Source organism: Phyllobates terribilis, unplaced genomic scaffold (assembly GCF_046119375.1).
Source record: "Phyllobates terribilis strain yellow unplaced genomic scaffold, ASM4611937v1 Scaffold_3__8_contigs__length_932513732, whole genome shotgun sequence".
NCBI lineage: Eukaryota > Metazoa > Chordata > Amphibia > Anura > Dendrobatidae > Phyllobates > Phyllobates terribilis.
Window position 1 is genome coordinate 756,116,789 of NW_027362763.1, and position 18,406 is coordinate 756,135,194.

General features: G+C 47.1%; 1 protein-coding gene across 1 annotated transcript in view; it reads right to left on the reverse strand.

Annotated features, from left to right (window-relative positions):
• Positions 1–1,533: 1,533 nt before the first annotated feature.
• The window catches only part of SNRPB2 (small nuclear ribonucleoprotein polypeptide B2), a 33,002-nt gene continuing 16,129 nt past the window's right edge, over positions 1,534–18,406 (reverse strand). Inside the window, exons 6-7 of the mRNA XM_073673331.1 lie at positions 15,871–15,959; positions 1,534–1,851 (exon numbers count right to left, since the gene is read on the reverse strand). Of these exons, the coding sequence (XP_073529432.1) occupies positions 1,692–1,851; positions 15,871–15,959 (249 nt within the window). The 3' untranslated portion in view covers positions 1,534–1,691. The remainder of the gene's footprint in view (positions 1,852–15,870; positions 15,960–18,406) is intronic.

Below are 18,406 nucleotides of genomic sequence, written 5' to 3' on the forward strand. Positions count from 1 at the left end.
GTTCTTTAGACCCTTTTTCGTGTTTTGTCTGATTAATGGCCAGTGTGAACATGCTCCTACCAACATTAATACCTACCAACTTATACTTCAGTTCATATTTTTTGGTTTTGTAATCTGAACAGATCAATTGCATGACATGGGTCATAGTGCTTCTGTGTGAGGTCAGATTTTTTTTTTTTTTTTAAAGGACCGAAACTAGTCTTGTGAACATAGCCTGATAATACTTGTTTCAATAAAGCTTATTGTACACGCATTACATGTAAAATAATATCTGGGAGGCAGAGTTATCTTTCAGGCAACATCATAACCAGAGCCTGGAAGAGGTCACTTACATAAAGTGATAAGAGGATTTCTCAACAACCAGGCGTCTGATATGAGGCATACAGGGATCACTCTCCTCAGCAGTCTATAACCTGTATGCCCATATTAATAGTTTACATAGGTCAAACGTGGTGACAGATTCCCTTTAAAGTTGTCCACTACTTGTAGTGGCCGCTGTAGAGTACTACACATCCACCTCCTATTGATTTGATTAGGAGGTGGATGTGCAGTGCCAAGTCCCGGCCACTAGAAGTAGACGGAGCAGCTCCGCAAGTGAGCACTTCCGACTGGCGGCCGCCGCCAACATTTATAGCAGCTGATAGGCGGGGTTTGCCGGGTGTCAGACCCCGGCTGATCAGACATTGATGCCCTAACCTAACTATAGGTCATCAATGTAAAAGTAATGGAAAACCTCTCTAATACCGACTATTTGCCTATTACATGCAGCAGATGGGTATGGTTGTCCCAGCTGTCCTCCTTAACACCCCTGCAGAAGTTTGAGCACCTCTGCAAACAAGGAGCTCAGCAGCCCCACATTCATCAATGACGGGGCTGCAATCGAAATGAAGATTCTGAGAAATCAAAATCATGGATCAGTCCCTTTCCGGCCCTTTGGCTGCAACTATCAGAGGGCCAGACAGGCTTAGCCAGAAAGACAGATGTGGCTCAAAGGCCTCAGTTTGCCCCGGCCTGATCTAAACTGACGTTTTTGTCTTAATGAGTAGTGCACTGATGCAAGATGCGCCAAACTCATTAAAATATGTGTGCCTCGATGAAGATGGCACATATTTCAGCTGCTGTGCATCAATACTACAACTGTATTATGGTCAGGGACTGGAGTACATTTCTGTCATAATTCACATACATTTTTAATGAGTTTGTCAGTCATGACCTTTTCCATGAAGCTCCTTCCACTTTTTCCAAAAATTGTCAGAGCTCTCTAGCAATAAAATGCCAAAAATTGTAACATTTTGCAACATTACAAACCATTTCGTACCAGACTTCTGGCAAAAACGGTTTGATGAATCGGCCCCAATATAATTAGTTTTTTTGGAGGGAGGCTAGAAATCCGCTTTGAAAGCAGCTTTATATCCTTTACCTGAGATTACTTTATCAGTCAATAGAGTGTTTATGAACAATGCCTGACAACCAGAGATAACAGATTCTTCATTTAGTCCATCAGTAACTGAAAGTCAATGTTTTACACAAAAGTAAAAAGAAACATTTATTTGTACAAAATTAGAGCGTGAATCCAATGAACACCAACTGCATCACTCCTTCTGCATTATGAGATTTGCACATAAATTTTACATTCTCTGAGAAAAGAAGAAATAAAAAGTCATAAATAAGTCCAGCTAAGCTAATCGGTCTCATTTCTTGGCGTATGTGATCTTCATAGCATGAGACGGTGTAATCTTAAATCCTTGAAGTGCGTCTCGTGCGGACCCCGCCTGGCTCTCGTTTTCAAACTCTACAAAGGAGATATCATGTCTTCCAGGAACCAGACGGACTTCTTTGAAGCCAGGAAACCTGGGGGGAAAAATAAGAGAAATCACACACTCAGAATACAGAACAGTCACAATCGCTTCATAGAAAACTGAATCATACAGAGCGACAAATATTTCTGAATATAAACATACATAGTGCTGCCACTTACGTATTTTATAGTAGGAATCTAGGACACTATAGATTACGTGCACTTATAAGCTACAGCATGCAGAGCTATTCAAATGCCCATTAGCTGATCTTTATGCAGTCCTGCCCTAAAAATATTAACATTTCAAAGAAATATCTGCTGCCATCTAAAGGCGAAGAAAGAAAAACACCCCAGAGAGTAGAGACATACAGCACTGCCATAGATTTAGATACATAGCTTAGCATGCTAAACAGCTTCTCGCAGCAGGAGTCGGTATGCACGCGGGCTGGTGGAAAGAAGGCGCAATACCTGAAAGTATTAGGAAGTATTATTTTATTGAATTAGAAAACCTGAAGAGATGAACTGGAATATAAGTTGGTGTGCATGCAGCATGTAAGTGCATGTTCACATTGGCCACTATACAGACAAAACCCAAGTGAGCTCCTCTTACACAATATGAACTTTTACCTCTTGTGTCCCCCTATTTCCTCAGACTCTAAGCTTATGAGCCTCACTCCTCTTGGCATTTGTAGAACTATGTGTTACTCTGTAATGTCTGATGTCGACTGTCCATGTCCCCTCCGATTTGTAAATTGCCACGGGATAGGTTGTTGGTATAAAAAATAGAATTAGACTTACCGGTAATTCGGTTTCTAAGACCCTCCACAACAGCACCAACAGGAAGTTGCCTCCCCCTCCTAATTAGGGACAGGAAACAAGAGGTTTAAATAGCCCTCCCCTTCCCTCTAACCTCAGTGTTTTTCCAAGGACAACACAGTATGAATGCTTGAGATATTTATTAACACCAAGGAATTTAAATGAACATAGAGTTTTTATAGGGGGGGAAATTACCCGTGCAGTCATTGAGGGTCTTAGAAACCGAATTACCGGCAAGTCTAATTCTATTTTCTCTAATCCCCTCCACGACAGCACCAACAGGAGTAATACCAAAGAAAAATCGTTAGGGAGGGACTATAGCCTGCAGAACTTTTATGCCAAAGGCTAAATCTTTTACAGACATCAAATCTAATCTGTGATGCTTGGTAAAGGTATGGACCGAGAACCAAGTAGCAGCTTTGCAGATCTGCTCGAAGAAAGCGCTGGCCCTTTCAGCCCATGAGGCGGACATGGCTCTGGTGGAATGAGCTTTTAGTAACACTGGAGGAGGCAGATCTTGACTTTTATACGCCTCTGTGATTGCTTTTTTAATCCAGTTAGCTAGAGAACTTTTGGAGGCTTTCTTCCCTTTGTTTGGTCCCCAGTATTGGACAAAAAGATTCTGATCCTTCCTCCAAGGCTCCGTTTGTTGTAGATAGTTAAGGATGATTCTTCTGACATCTAGAGAATGGAATTCTGATTCTCTGTTGTCTCTGGGATTTTGACAAAACAATGGGAGAATTATCTCCTGGGACATGTGAAAATGGGATGATACCTTTGGAAGGAAAGAAGGGTCTAGACGGAAGATTATTCTGTCATCCATGATTCTCAGATAAGGTTCCCTGATGGAAAGGGCCTGGATCTCGCCAACTCTTCTTGCTGTTATTGCTACTAACAGAGCTGCCTTCCAAGATAATTTGTCCATCTGAGTTTGGGTCATAGGTTCAAAGGGAGGGATAGTTAGACCCTTTAGAACTATATTTAGGTCCCAGGTAGGAACCACGATAGGTCTTCTCGGGCATATTCTAGAGGCTGCTGTTATGAACCGCTTTATCCACCGGTGGTCAGCCAGGTTTTGGTCAAAGAATGAACTTAGAGCAGAAATCTGGACTTTCAAGGTGCTGGGTTTTAGCCCTTTAGATAGACCGTCCTGTAAAAAAATCCAGTATTCTAGCAATATCAGAATGAAAGGGATCAATAAGAGTAGAATCATACCACGTAGAGAAGGTCTTCCATATTTTTAAATATATGGCATTAGTGACCGGTTTCCTGCTTTTCTGCAGGGTGTCTATTACAACATCCGAGAGCCCTTTTGCTTTCAGGATTAAGGCCTCAGAAGCCAGGCATAAGGTGTGGGAAGCCTGATGAAATATCGGACCCTGATGGAGTAGATCGTGATCCGGAGACAGGATAAGAGGGTCTTCTGGGTTTAGAAGGTTCAGAGCCCCAAACCAACTTCTCTTCGGCCATAGAGGGGAGATCAGAATGGTTTTGACGTTGTCCACTCTGATTTTTTGCAAGGTCCTCGCAGTAATGGAATTGGAGGGAATGGGAAGGCCAACCTGAAGCTCCATGGGTGAGAAAATGCATCTACCTTTGTATTATTCTCCCTGGGGTCTATGGAGAAATATCAATTCACCTTTGGATTCTGTCGATTTGCAAACAGGTCTATGTCTGGGAGTCCCCATTTCCTGGTTATCAGTTGAAACATCCTTGAACTGAGGCTCCATTCTCCCGGATTTATTTCTGTCCTGCTTAGGAAGTCTGCCTGAATATTGTCGGCGCCTTTTAGATGAAGGGCTGATCGAGACAGGAGATGATACTCTGCCCAGAGAAAAATTCTTGCTGAGATTTCTCGAAGGCTTTTGAACCTTGTACTGCCCTGATGATGAAGATGGGTCACAGTTGTTATCTTGTCTGAATAAATCATGACATGTGTTCCCTGGAGAATAGGACCTGCTGCCTTCAGGGCCTCCTCTACTACGTTTATTTCTTTGAAATTCGAGGATTGGTTATCCATCTCTTTGGGCCAGATGCCCTGGAAGGTCTTCTGGGATATATGACTGCTCCCCAACCTCTTTTGCTGGCGTCCGTTGTTAGAGAAGAGATCAGGTGCGGAATCCAAGCAATCCCTTTGGTCAAATTTCATGAGTTGAGCCATCAATTGAGAGATACCTTCACATGGTGGGGAAGAGATATTTTTGAGTTCAGCATCTCTGGAGACTTGTCCCAGCGAGAAAGGATAAAAGTTCTGAAGGATTCTTGTATGAGCCTGGGCCCAGGGGACCGCCTGAATGCACGCTGTCGTTGACGCCAGGACAGACATGACAAACCTTATGGATACCGTCTTTTGGCTCTTTAGTATCTGGATCCTTGATCTCACATTTAACCGTCTGGAAGCTGGCAGTAAGGACCTCTGGTTTTGAGAATCCAAGAGAATTCCTAAGAAGACCCTTTGAGTTGATGGGGTAAGGTCTGACTTCTCTCGATTTAAGATCCAGCCCAAGGGTCCCAGGATCTGTAGGGCTGATTGAAGTTGGTCTCTGAGAACTGAAGAAGAAGGAGCAGTGATGAGGAAATCGTCCAGATAAGGGACGATGCAGATATTTTCTTCCCTGATAAATGCAACTACTTCCGCCATGATTTTTGTAAAGGTCCGGGGTGCTGAGGAGATGCCGAAGGGAAGGACCCTGAACTGAAAATGGCACATGGTCTGATTCAGAGAGACAGAAAATATCACGCTGGTAATCTGGGTGGATGGGCACATAGTAACATGCGTCTTTTAGGTCTATGGTAGCCATGACAACGTTTTTTCTGATCAGAGGAACCGTGGATTTTACAGACTCCATTTTGAATCTTTGATAAAGAATATATTGATTCTGCCGCTTTAGGTTGATAATAACCCGGTGGGTTCCGTTTGTTTTTTTTACCAGGAACAATCTTGAATAATGTCCCTTGCCCTGCTCTGCTTCTGGCACGGGAGTAATAACTGCTGAAGATAGCATTTGTTGAAGCTCTGATGTTAGAACTTTCTGTAGTTTTGCTGACAGGAGAGATGTTATTTCCAGTCTAGGACCTTGTGGTTTGATGTCATCTTCCCCACCGTCTGAAGAATCCTGAGATTCTGCCCCTTACTTGTCTGGCGTCATTGCCTATCAGAACGTTGGGACTGAAAAATGTTTTTACCTCTACCCCCATTGGCTCCAGCGACCCGATTTACCGTTTCCTCTGTATGAAGGATTGTGTGTTTGAGGGGGACGAAATGGCCTCTTTCTGGATGTTTTTGGTTCTGTTAGAGATTTCCTTTTATCGGACACTTTTTCCAATAAATTGTCCAGCGCTGGACCAAACACATACTCCCCTTTGAAAGGTATGGAGCATAACTTGGATTTAGAAAGGACGTCACCACTCCACATCTTTAACCATCCAGCCCCTCTCGCAGTATTGGAGAGAACCGAAGTCCTTGCTGCAATCCGGACAGATTCAGCCGAAGCGTCCGCCAGGAATCCCGCTGCCTTCTGTAAGAGGGGTAGAGGCCAGAAGATCTTCTCTGCAAGTACCACTCTGGATATGATCTTCTAACTGATGTAACCAGCGGAACAGGGTTCTTGTGACACAGGTGGAGGCGATGTTTGTTCTTAGGGCAGCAGCTGATGTCTCCCAAGACTTTCTCAGTAAACTGTCCACCTTACGATCAAGTGGATCCTTAAGCTGAGAGCAGGACGAGACTGCCGGAGCAGCGAGCAAAGGGTCGGAGGAGAGCGAGACTGCCGGAGCAGAGCGAGACTGCCGGAGCAGAGCGAGACTGCCGGAGCAGCAAACAAAGGGTCAGAGCAGAGCGAGACTGCCGGAGCAGCGAGCAAAGGGTCAGAGCAGAGCGAGACTGCCGGAGCAGCGAGCAAAGGGTCAGAGCAGAGCGAGACTGCCGGAGCAGCGAGCAAAGGGTCAGAGCAGAGCGAGACTGCCGGAGCAGCGAGCAAAGGGTCAGAGCAGAGCGAGACTGCCGGAGCAGCGAGCAAAGGGTCAGAGCAGAGCGAGACTGCCGGAGCAGCGAGCAAAGGGTCAGAGCAGAGCGAGACTGCCGGAGCAGCGAGCAAAGGGTCAGAGCAGAGCGAGACTGCCGGAGCAGCGAGCAAAGGGTCAGAGCAGAGCGAGACTGCCGGAGCAGCGAGCAAAGGGTCAGAGCAGAGCGAGACTGCCGGAGCAGCGAGCAAAGGGTCAGTGCAGAGCGAGACTGCCGGAGCAGCGAGCAAAGGGTCAGTGCAGAGCGAGACTGCCGGAGCAGCGAGCAAAGGGTCAGAGCAGAGCGAGACTGCCGGAGCAGCGAGCAAAGGGTCAGAGCAGAGCGAGACTGCCGGAGCAGCGAGCAAAGGGTCAGAGCAGAGCGAGACTGCCGGAGCAGCGAGCAAAGGGTCAGAGCAGAGCGAGACTGCCGGAGCAGCGAGCAAAGGGTCAGAGCAGAGCGAGACTGCCGGAGCAGCGAGCAAAGGGTCAGAGCAGAGCGAGACTGCCGGAGCAGCGAGCAAAGGGTCAGAGCAGAGCGAGACTGCCGGAGCAGCGAGCGAAGGGTCAGAGCAGAGCGAGACTGCCGGAGCAGCGAGCGAAGGGTCAGAGCAGAGCGAGACTGCCGGAGCAGCGAGCAAAGGGTCAGAGCAGAGCGAGACTGCCGGAGCAGCGAGCAAAGGGTCAGAGCAGAGCGAGACTGCCGGAGCAGCGAGCAAAGGGTCAGAGCAGAGCGAGACTGCCGGAGCAGCGAGCAAAGGGTCAGAGCAGAGCGAGACTGCCGGAGCAGCGAGCAAAGGGTCAGAGCAGAGCGAGACTGCCGGAGCAGCGAGCAAAGGGTCAGAGCAGAGCGAGACTGCCGGAGCAGCGAGCAAAGGGTCAGAGCAGAGCGAGACTGCCGGAGCAGCGAGCAAAGGGTCAGAGCAGAGCGAGACTGCCGGCGCAGCGAGCAAAGGGTCAGAGCAGAGCGAGACTGCCGGCGCAGCGAGCAAAGGGTCAGAGCAGAGCGAGACTGCCGGCGCAGCGAGCAAAGGGTCAGAGCAGAGCGAGACTGCCGGCGCAGCGAGCAAAGGGTCAGAGCAGAGCGAGACTGCCGGCGCAGCGAGCAAAGGGTCAGAGCAGAGCGAGACTGCCGGCGCAGCGAGCAAAGGGTCAGAGCAGAGCGAGACTGCCGGCGCAGCGAGCAAAGGGTCAGAGCAGAGCGAGACTGCCGGCGCAGCGAGCAAAGGGTCAGAGCAGAGCGAGACTGCCGGCGCAGCGAGCAAAGGGTCAGAGCAGAGCGAGACTGCCGGCGCAGCGAGCAAAGGGTCAGAGCAGAGCGAGACTGCCGGCGCAGCGAGCAAAGGGTCAGAGCAGAGCGAGACTGCCGGCGCAGCGAGCAAAGGGTCAGAGCAGAGCGAGACTGCCGGCGCAGCGAGCAAAGGGTCAGAGCAGAGCGAGACTGCCGGCGCAGCGAGCAAAGGGTCAGAGCAGAGCGAGACTGCCGGCGCAGCGAGCAAAGGGTCAGAGCAGAGCGAGACTGCCGGCGCAGCGAGCAAAGGGTCAGAGCAGAGCGAGACTGCCGGCGCAGCGAGCAAAGGGTCAGAGCAGAGCGAGACTGCCGGCGCAGCGAGCAAAGGGTCAGAGCAGAGCGAGACTGCCGGCGCAGCGAGCAAAGGGTCAGAGCAGAGCGAGACTGCCGGCGCAGCGAGCAAAGGGTCAGAGCAGAGCGAGACTGCCGGCGCAGCGAGCAAAGGGTCAGAGCAGAGCGAGACTGCCGGCGCAGCGAGCAAAGGGTCAGAGCAGAGCGAGACTGCCGGCGCAGCGAGCAAAGGGTCAGAGCAGAGCGAGACTGCCGGCGCAGCGAGCAAAGGGTCAGAGCAGAGCGAGACTGCCGGCGCAGCGAGCAAAGGGTCAGAGCAGAGCGAGACTGCCGGCGCAGCGAGCAAAGGGTCAGAGCAGAGCGAGACTGCCGGCGCAGCGAGCAAAGGGTCAGAGCAGAGCGAGACTGCCGGCGCAGCGAGCAAAGGGTCAGAGCAGAGCGAGACTGCCGGCGCAGCGAGCAAAGGGTCAGAGCAGAGCGAGACTGCCGGCGCAGCGAGCAAAGGGTCAGAGCAGAGCGAGACTGCCGGCGCAGCGAGCAAAGGGTCAGAGCAGAGCGAGACTGCCGGCGCAGCGAGCAAAGGGTCAGAGCAGAGCGAGACTGCCGGCGCAGCGAGCAAAGGGTCAGAGCAGAGCGAGACTGCCGGAGCAGCGAGCAAAGGGTCAGAGCAGAGCGAGACTGCCGGAGCAGCGAGCAAAGGGTCAGAGCAGAGCGAGACTGCCGGAGCAGCGAGCAAAGGGTCAGAGCAGAGCGAGACTGCCGGAGCAGCGAGCAAAGGGTCAGAGCAGAGCGAGACTGCCGGAGCAGCGAGCAAAGGGTCAGAGCAGAGCGAGACTGCCGGAGCAGCGAGCAAAGGGTCAGAGCAGAGCGAGACTGCCGGAGCAGCGAGCAAAGGGTCAGAGCAGAGCGAGACTGCCGGAGCAGCGAGCAAAGGGTCAGAGCAGAGCGAGACTGCCGGAGCAGCGAGCAAAGGGTCAGAGCAGAGCGAGACTGCCGGAGCAGCGAGCAAAGGGTCAGAGCAGAGCGAGACTGCCGGCGCAGCGAGCAAAGGGTCAGAGCAGAGCGAGACTGCCGGCGCAGCGAGCAAAGGGTCAGAGCAGAGCGAGACTGCCGGAGCAGCGAGCAAAGGGTCAGAGAGGAGCAGGACTGCCGGAGCAGTGAGCAAGGCAGAGCAGGCTAGAACCGCCGGAGCGGTGAGCAAGGCAGAGCAGGCTAGAACTGCCGGAGCGGTGAGCAAGGCAGAGCAGGGGGAACAGGGCTCTGTTCACACGGAACAGACACGAAGGGAAAGGCAGAAACAGATACCCACAGGGTACTTGCAGTGAAGTAGCGAGTGTACCACAAACTCACAAACGGAAGTACAGTGACAACGAGCAGGAGTTAGGTACGAGTTCAGACTCTGCAGAAAAAGGGAAGGTACGGACATAGAGAAAAACAGGAAACAGGCTAGGAGAGTATTCAGACAAGAACAGACACAGCAGCAAGATACAGGAGCGGGTCTAGGTATGCGGCCCCTAGAAGGCGGAACGAACAGGCTAGGAGCATGTTCAGACAGGAACAGGCAAGATACAGGAACGGGTCTAGGTATGCGGCCCCTAGAAGGCGGAAAGAACAGGCTAGGAGCGTGTTCACACAGGCCTGGAAATACAGCCTCCAGGATAGGCAGAAGACAACAGGCTAGAAGATAATACAGACAGGACACAGTTCAGACACGGGAACTGATATCGAAGGCAGGAAACAAACGGGACCTGGCCTATCAGTGACCAGAAGCCAACTGACAGAACACAATGCTCAGGCAGGGTTTCTTGGGAGGAGCTGGGTTAAATACCAGGTGACAGACAGCAATAGGCTGAGGACGCATCAGGGGTGTGTCTGCAGCAGCTACAAGAAACAGGAAGTGATCGGGCGCCGCCCTTAAGCAGCAGAAACAGAGGCAAGCAGACAGCATGGAGGGAAGCCAGGCTAGCAGACTGGACTGGAGATCAAGTGTGCGCTCTTGCACAGTGGGAGATGGACCACTATGCAAGGACGCCGCCAGGTATGTTGCACCCTGACTTCATCCATTAGGGATGGTTGTTCCTCACGGACAATCTTCTCCGTACACGGCTGACATAGGGCCTTTTTGTGGGTGGGTGGGAGTTTCTTATTGCAAATGGCACATCTGCAACTTGCGGGTTTTTCTTCTGATTTCGGTGCAGACGGACTTACCCTTACCAGGCATACTTACTGGGCCAGGGTTTGCGCTGGGCTCTGCAGATGCAGCTTTAGGGGCAGACACATCCATCTTTAGAACCTCAGTCCTTCCTTATCGGGTCTTCCATTAGGGTCCTTTTATACAGGAACCGAGATCCAGCGCTGTCCCTATCCAATAGGATGAGACCCCACTTCTCCTAATGTCAAGTCCTCCAATCCTGACTATTGCTCTTTTTTTTTTAACCCCTTTAAAGCCCAAGATGTATTAATACGTATCTGCGCCCTGGGCTTTAAGCGCCTGATACGTATTAATACTTCATTGCGATCGCGCCCGCACACAGGCTGTGAGGGCGCGATCGCCGCCGGGTGTCAGCTGATTGTCACAGCTGATACCCGGTGCTATGTGCTGGGAGCGGTCCCGCATCGCTCCCGGCACATTAACCCCCGCAATGCTGCGATCAAAGTCGATCGCAGCATTGCGGTGGCAAGGGGGGGGGGTGATCTGGATACTCACTTCTCCTGCCGGCCTCCAGCGCGGTCTGTCGCGGCTTCCCGGATGTTGCCATGTCACCAAAAAGCAGGAAGATATTTTGGTCATGCGCAGTGCATGACCAAAATATCTTTTGCATCTGCAGCACTGACAGCCTGTATAGCACAGGGATGGTGCTGCATTCCAGTGCTATACAGGCCATCAGGATAAAAAAAGTGAAAGTCCCATAGTGGGACAAACAATAAAAGTAAAAAAAAGTGTCAAAGTGAAAAAAATAAAAATAAAAAAAAATAAAAAAATCAGTAAAAATATATATATAAAAATAAATAATTCACCAAAAATAAAAATATAATGTACCCATCATTAAATATTATGAAAAAAAAAACAAAAAAAGTACACATATTTGGTATCCCAGCGTCCGGAACGACCCGACCTATAAAACTGTCTGACTAGTTAACCCCTTTAGTGAACACGGTAAAAAAATAAAATAAAAAATGAAGCAAAAAACAATGCTTTATCATCATACCGCCAAACAAAAAATGGAATAACGCGATCAAAAAGCCGAATATGAATAAAAATGATACCGCTAAAAACGTCATCTTGTTCCGCAAAAAACAAGCCGCCATACAGCTCCATCAGCCGAAAAATAAAAAAGTTAAAGCTCTCAGAATAAAGCGCTGCAAAAAATATTTTTTTCTATAAAATAGCCTTTATTGTGTAAGAGCCAAAACATAGAAAAACGATATAAATGTGGTACCGCTGTAAACGTACTGACCCGAAGAATAAAGCTACCTCATCAATTTTACCACACACAGAACAGCATAAAAAAAAAAAAAAAAACAAACAACTCCTGAATTGTTGGTTTTTGTTTATTCTGCCTCCAAAAATCGGAATAGAAAGCGATCAAAAAATGTCACGTGCTTGAAAATGGCACCAATAAAAACGTCAACTCATCCCGCAAAAAAACAAGCCGTCACATGACTGTCGGCCAAAATATGGAAAAATTATATCTCTCAAAATATGGCGATGCAAAAACTAGATTTTACAAAAAAATGTGTCTTTTAATGTGTGACAGCTGTCAATCATAAAAACCCCATATGATTCTGGCATCACTGTAATCGCACCAACCCGAAGAATAAAGTCGTCTAATCACTTATACCACACTAGGAACGGCGTAAAAAATAAACTCTCGGGTTAGGGTTGGGATTTTTTCAAAAGTAAAAAAAAAAAAAAAAAAAAGAAGGATGACAACATGGCGACTAGTGTTGAGCGCAAGTGCTATCTACTTGAGTATGCATCGGGTATGCACCGAGTATTGCGGGTGCTCGAGTCTCCGCCCCATATTCTTTGTGGCCAAAAAAACCTTGCGGGGATTGCCTGCCATGCACAAGCGATCTCCGCATGGTTTTTTTTGGGTGTCTAATAACCGTGAAACATGCGGGCGGGGACTCGAGCATGTCACTCGAGCACCCGCGATACTTGGTACATACCCGAGTACCTGATGCAAACTCAAGTAGCGAGCACTTGCGCTCAAGACTAATGACAACTTATTCAATATGATGACCTAATGTTATCAAATTCTGTGTCGTACCTCTGGGTTCAAAATGTTCACTATACCCCTTGATAAAATCCTTGAGGGGTGTAGTTTTCAAAATGGGGTCAGTTGTGGGGGGTTTCCACTATTTAGGCACATCAGGGGCTCTCCAAACGCGACATGGCGTCCGCTCCGATTCCAGCCAATTTTGTGTTCAAAAAGTCACACAGTGCTCCTTCCCTTCTGAACTCTGCCGTGCGCCCAAACACTGTATTTTCCCCACATATGGGGTATTGGCGTACTCAGGACAAATTCAGAAAAGTTTTTGGGGTCCATTTTCTCCTCTTGCCCTTGTGAAAATAAAAAAATTGGGGCTAAAACATCATTTTTGTGGAAAAAGTTTGATTTTTTTATTTTCACGGCTCCATGTTATAAACTTCTGTAAAGGACTTGGGGGTTCAGGGTGCTCACCACACATCTAGATAAGTTCCCTGAGGGGTCTAGTTTCCAAGATGGTGTCACTTGTGGGGCGGTTTCCACTGTTTAGACACATCAGGGGCTCCCTAAACGCAACATGGCATCCACTAATTATTCAAGCAAATTTTACGTTCAAAAAGTCAAATGGCGCTCCTTCCCTTCCGAACCCTGCCGTGCGCCCTAACAGTGTTTTTTCCCCACATATGGGGTTATCTGCGTGCTCAGGGGAAATTGCACAACAAATTTTGGGGTCCATTTTTTCCTGTTACCCCTGCGAAAGTAAAAACAATTGTGAAAAAAGTTAAATGTTCATTTTTTTCTTCCACTCTCCAAAAATTCCTGTGAAGCACCTGAAGGGTTAATAAACTTCTTGAATGTGGTTTTGAGTATGATGTCACTTTTGGGTATTTTAGGTCATAAAGACCCCTCAAATTGACTTCAAATGTGATGTGGTCCCTAAAAAAATTGTTTTGTAAATTTTGTTGGAAAAATGAGAAATCGCTGGTCAACTTTTAACCCTTATAGCTCTTTAATAAAAAAAAAAATTTGGTTCCAAAATTGTGCAGATGTAAAGTAGACATGTGGGAAATGTTATTTATTAACTATTTTGTGTGACATATCTCTCTGATTTAAGGGCACAAAAAATTTCAAATTTTGAAAATTACAAAATTTTCACCAAATTTAAGTTTTTCTCACAAATAAATGCAAGTGATATAGAAGAAATTTTACCACAATCATGAAGTACAAAATGTCACGAAAAAATAATCTCAGAATCAGGGGGATCCGTTGAAGCGTTCCAGAGTAATTACCTCATAAAGTGACAGTGGTCAGAATTGTAAAAATTGGCCTGGTTATTAATGTGCAAACCACCTTTGGTTGTAAAGGGGTTAAAGTTCAAATTTCCCACCAAAATGGCAGTGCGTTCCACCCTGGAATGCAACCGGAAGTGACGACGCGGCCATTGAATGGACTGGCGCGTGTTACTTCCTATCTGCTCTCCATGCGGCCGGCTATACACCGGAGGAGAGCGTTGCGTGCAGGGAGAGGGAGGGACATCGCAAATGGCTGGGGAGCTATGGGAGGCCCCCAGCCAATATCTTCTCACAATCCAGCATTGCAAGAGCACAGGAAGATGGTGGGGTCCCGCCGGGAGCAGGAGCAGAGGACATGGAAGGAAGGCCCTGGGCGATCGATCCACGGCTGCCCGGCTGAAAAAGTATTGATTTTTGGGGAAGCTGATTGCAAGCCACAGCCCCACCAGAAGGAGACCTCTTCATCCCTCAGGGACAGGAAAAACACTGGGGTTAGAGGGAAGGGGAGGGTTATTTAAACCTCTTGTTTCCTGTCCCTAATTAGGATGGGGAGGCAACCTCCTGTTGGTGCTGTTGTGGAGGGGATTAGAGAAATAAAGATTATTATTCTGTGTGTACGGTGTATGGGAGATATAGCAACTAGTCTTTCCTCATATGCTCAGACTCCCGAAAATCAGTAACAGCCCAATTTATAGACGACAGCTAAAGCATCTTCTAATAGCAACTTCTAACAGGTAAAAAAAAAAAAGTGTGGATAAGTAAATTAAAAAACCCAGGTAATAGCGCTGCAAAGCACATAACATGTATTTCTGTCTTAAAATAACAAGTTTCTGGGAGTATGGTATTTTCCCGATCCTCAGATAAAAAGACTTTTGTACTTCCAGAAACGCGTTACTTTAAGACAATATGCAAATTGCCTCTTCAGAGAAAAAAGGACTTGTACTCTATAGCGCCACCTATTGGGAGCAGCAATCCTACAAGTCACAATCAACCCTTTAACGAGTCGTGCAATATGACTTAGGATAAAAGCCAAATCAAAATCTCAATTTGCAGACACGGTGTTTCGGCCTGTTGGCCCTCGTCAGTGCAAAGTATGAGAACTGATTTGGCTAGTCTCACTTAGCCAAATCAGTTCTCATACTTTGCACTGACGAGGGCCAACAGCCAGAAACACCGTGTCTGCAAATTGAGATTTTGATTTGGCTTTTATCCCGTCATATTGCACGACTCGTTAAAGGGTTGATTGTGACTTGTAGGATTGCTGTTTCCAATAGGTGGCGCTATAGAGTACAAGTCCTCTTTTTCTCTGAAGAGGCAATTTGCATATTAAATTTCCCAGAGGAGCATTGCATGGCAAATAAGCCTCCCTACCTTGACGTGCCAGAGCTGGTGTGTCACTCTCCATAAGGAGAAACGTTACTACTTTAAGACAGAAATACATTATATGTTTTGCAGCGCTAGTGCTGTTTTTTTTTTTATTTACTTATCCACAAGCTTTCTGTACACTGGTTTGTAGCTACCTTCCCTGTCCCAGGAGACACTTGCAGCAGCAATTCCCACGTCTGTAGGAGACTTTGCCAACTAAAGAGTAACCATTATTACTGGAATAATCATTTATTTGTAAAATGATCAATTCAAGGCTAAAATTTGTTCAGTGAAGACTTTCACATTGCTGAGAGAGGAGATGACGGTTGGTGCTTATGAGGTTCTATGTAGTGGGGAAGGGGAGGAGCTCTGCCTCTAGCCCCTCCCTCCTGCATAGAATCTACAACTGTCACCTCCCATCTCAGTAATGTAATAATCTGCAGTCACTAAAGACAGATTTAACCGTGAATTGAGAAATTTCAGAATGAATGATCAGTCCTGGAGGAGAAAGAAGCAGAATTCCCTGATCAGATATATTACAAATTACAAAGTTGCTTATTTTCATGTGCATTATTGATTTAGGAGATAAAAATTAAAACTACGGTTTCTCTTTAAGTGAATATAGGCCACAATTATTAGGGGCAAAGATAATTAGCACCCAGCGTTATAATGATGCATGCAATACAAAGGTTCAGAAAGTGCCAGCATCCCAGGAGACAATATGATATGTAAGGACATAATCTCAGAAAAGCACAACAGATCATTGAAGTCTGACAACTATGGGACATGTGGAATACTTACTGATTAAACAACATAGAAAGCATCATCTCGTTGGTTTCTTCGGGTAGGTTATTCAAGAATAGGATGTAATTAGGCGGGTTATCAGGAATCTAGTTTAAATTAGGAGAATAAGAAAAATAAATAATCACAGGTATAACAAAATGTATATACTGTTTAATAATTGAACGAGCTTTACAGTACAGGATTCATTTAATGACACGTTCATTACATATGCTGTAAGAATGTAATTCAAAAGATGGGCCCAGAAGAGAACTTAAAGCAGTATTCCCATCTCCAAGATTCTATCCCAATATGTTGTAGGTGTAATAATAATATTAGCAAATACATCCAATTAGAAATGTAGTATAGTTCTTCTGATTCGCTATTTCGCTTATCCCATGTGCAGGGCATTGTAGTTGCTTAGGTATCCATGGTTACGACCACTACCAGCTAACATTGTCACTATATCAGTGGTCGTAACCAATGATACCTAAGCTACTGCAATGCCCTGCACATGTGGTAAGTGACATAGCGAATCAAAAGAACTATACTACATTTGTAATTGGAGGTATTTGCAAATATTAATTATATAATATTACTACACCTTCTACATATTGGGTTAGGAGCTTGGAGAAGGGAATACCCCTTTAATTTAACAATTTGGGCAACATCAAAGTGATATAACCCAACACGCCAGTGTAGCACTTTCACTGCGGGAAGACTGGATTTTCAGAATTAAAGCGCACCTGTCAGCAGGATTGTGCTCAGTAAACTACATACACTGTCGGGTGGGTGACATTACGCTGATTAATATAATACATAGGTTGATGAAATCCATCCTGTGGTTCTTGTGTAATCTTTCCTTTCAGTTTGGAGATAATGATATGCTCGTGCTTCGGAGCGGCCTGTGGGGGGCGCTCTGCTTACATATTCATCTGTATGCTCTTATGACAGCTCACTGACTTGCCTCCTATTTTACCTAGCCCTGCACTACTAGATGCATTATGTAAAATAGGAGGCAGGTCAGTGAAGGCACAGTGAGCTGTCATAAGAGCATACAGATGAATATGTAAGCAGAGCACCAAATAGGGTGCCCCCCACAGAAGCACGAGCATATCATTACCTCCAAACTGAAAGGAAAGATTACACAAGAACCACAGGACGGATTTCATCAACCAAGGTATCATATTAATCAGTGTAATGTTGCCCACCTGACAGTATGTGGTTTACTGAGCACAATCCTGCTGACACGTGTGCTTTACAAAGATGAGAACATTATTAAAATTACTTATAGCAATTGTTCCAAGTTTGGGAGTTATGGGGATATCTTCCTGATCGCAAGGGCTTCAACGGCTTGGACACCCACGACCCCGAGAATGGGGCTATGCAGAGCCCCTTCTGATTGGTGTGGAAGTCAAGCAAGTGACCCTTTGCTCCCTTCATTCTCTATAGGATTGTTGGAGATTGCAGAGTGTGTAAGCTTGACCTCCTCTCAAGAGACAGATCTCTTCAGAGCATGGTTCTTGGGATCATGGGTATAGTTATGTGGGGCCCATTATTCTGTATGAAGGACTATTATACTGTTTACTGGCTGGCCAGCGACTTTGTCCACGTTTTTCATTTTCGTCCTCTATGTGTTTGACATCCCTGCTCTAAGGGGTGAAACAACAGTGAGTGGACCTAGCTCTAATCACACTTGTTATATTTGTCGTGTATCAAGCAAGCTCGACTTCTTTGACTCCAAATCTATACAAGTAGTGTGCTGATCAGAGATATAGATAGATAGATAGATAGATAGATAGATAGATAGATAGATAGATAGATAGATAGTAAGGCGGCGGTGTACACACCGTGCAGTAACTGAGGCAGTGGCCCAAGAAAGTCCAACATAAACAGCTTTTATTCAGCAACTCACGGTTAAACAGAAAGTCCTCCGGTTCGCAGCCGGGTTAACATGAGTCCATAAACAACGGTTGCCAGGGACAACGGCCACGCCGGGCCTCTCAGAGCCTGACAGGTGCAGAGCCTTCCTAGGCAGTGGGTTCAGCCACACTCAGTCCTGCTGAGCTTCCCTGCTGTGCTCCTAGCAGGTTGCAACATAGAACAACACTAAACCTTAGTGAAGGAGTTTTAAAGGACCTGTGGCAAGAGCCACTGGAAAATCCGGGTTGGAGGGAGGAGGCCGCCCCACAGCCTCCTGTGACCTCCTCCAAGGAATGAAGGCCCTGCCGGGTTTTACTTAATCTGCCTTAGCCAGGTAGTCTGACCAGGTGATTGCTCACCTTCATTCCTGCATTGCAGCCGCAGCTGTGTCTGTGACTGCAATGCACTCCAATGGATTTAATAGGTCTCTGTACACATTCTGGGGGATATATAACGTCCTTCGTATACGATTCCGGTCACTGCCTCACATATCCCCCCCCCCTCTGTTCAAACTTGTGGGGTTGAACATTTGCCACCATACAGGGTGCCCGGGACAGGGCATCCGCGTTTCCCTGCGACTTCCCAGGGCGATGTTCTACCGAGAAACTGAAATTTTGCAATGACAGGAACCACC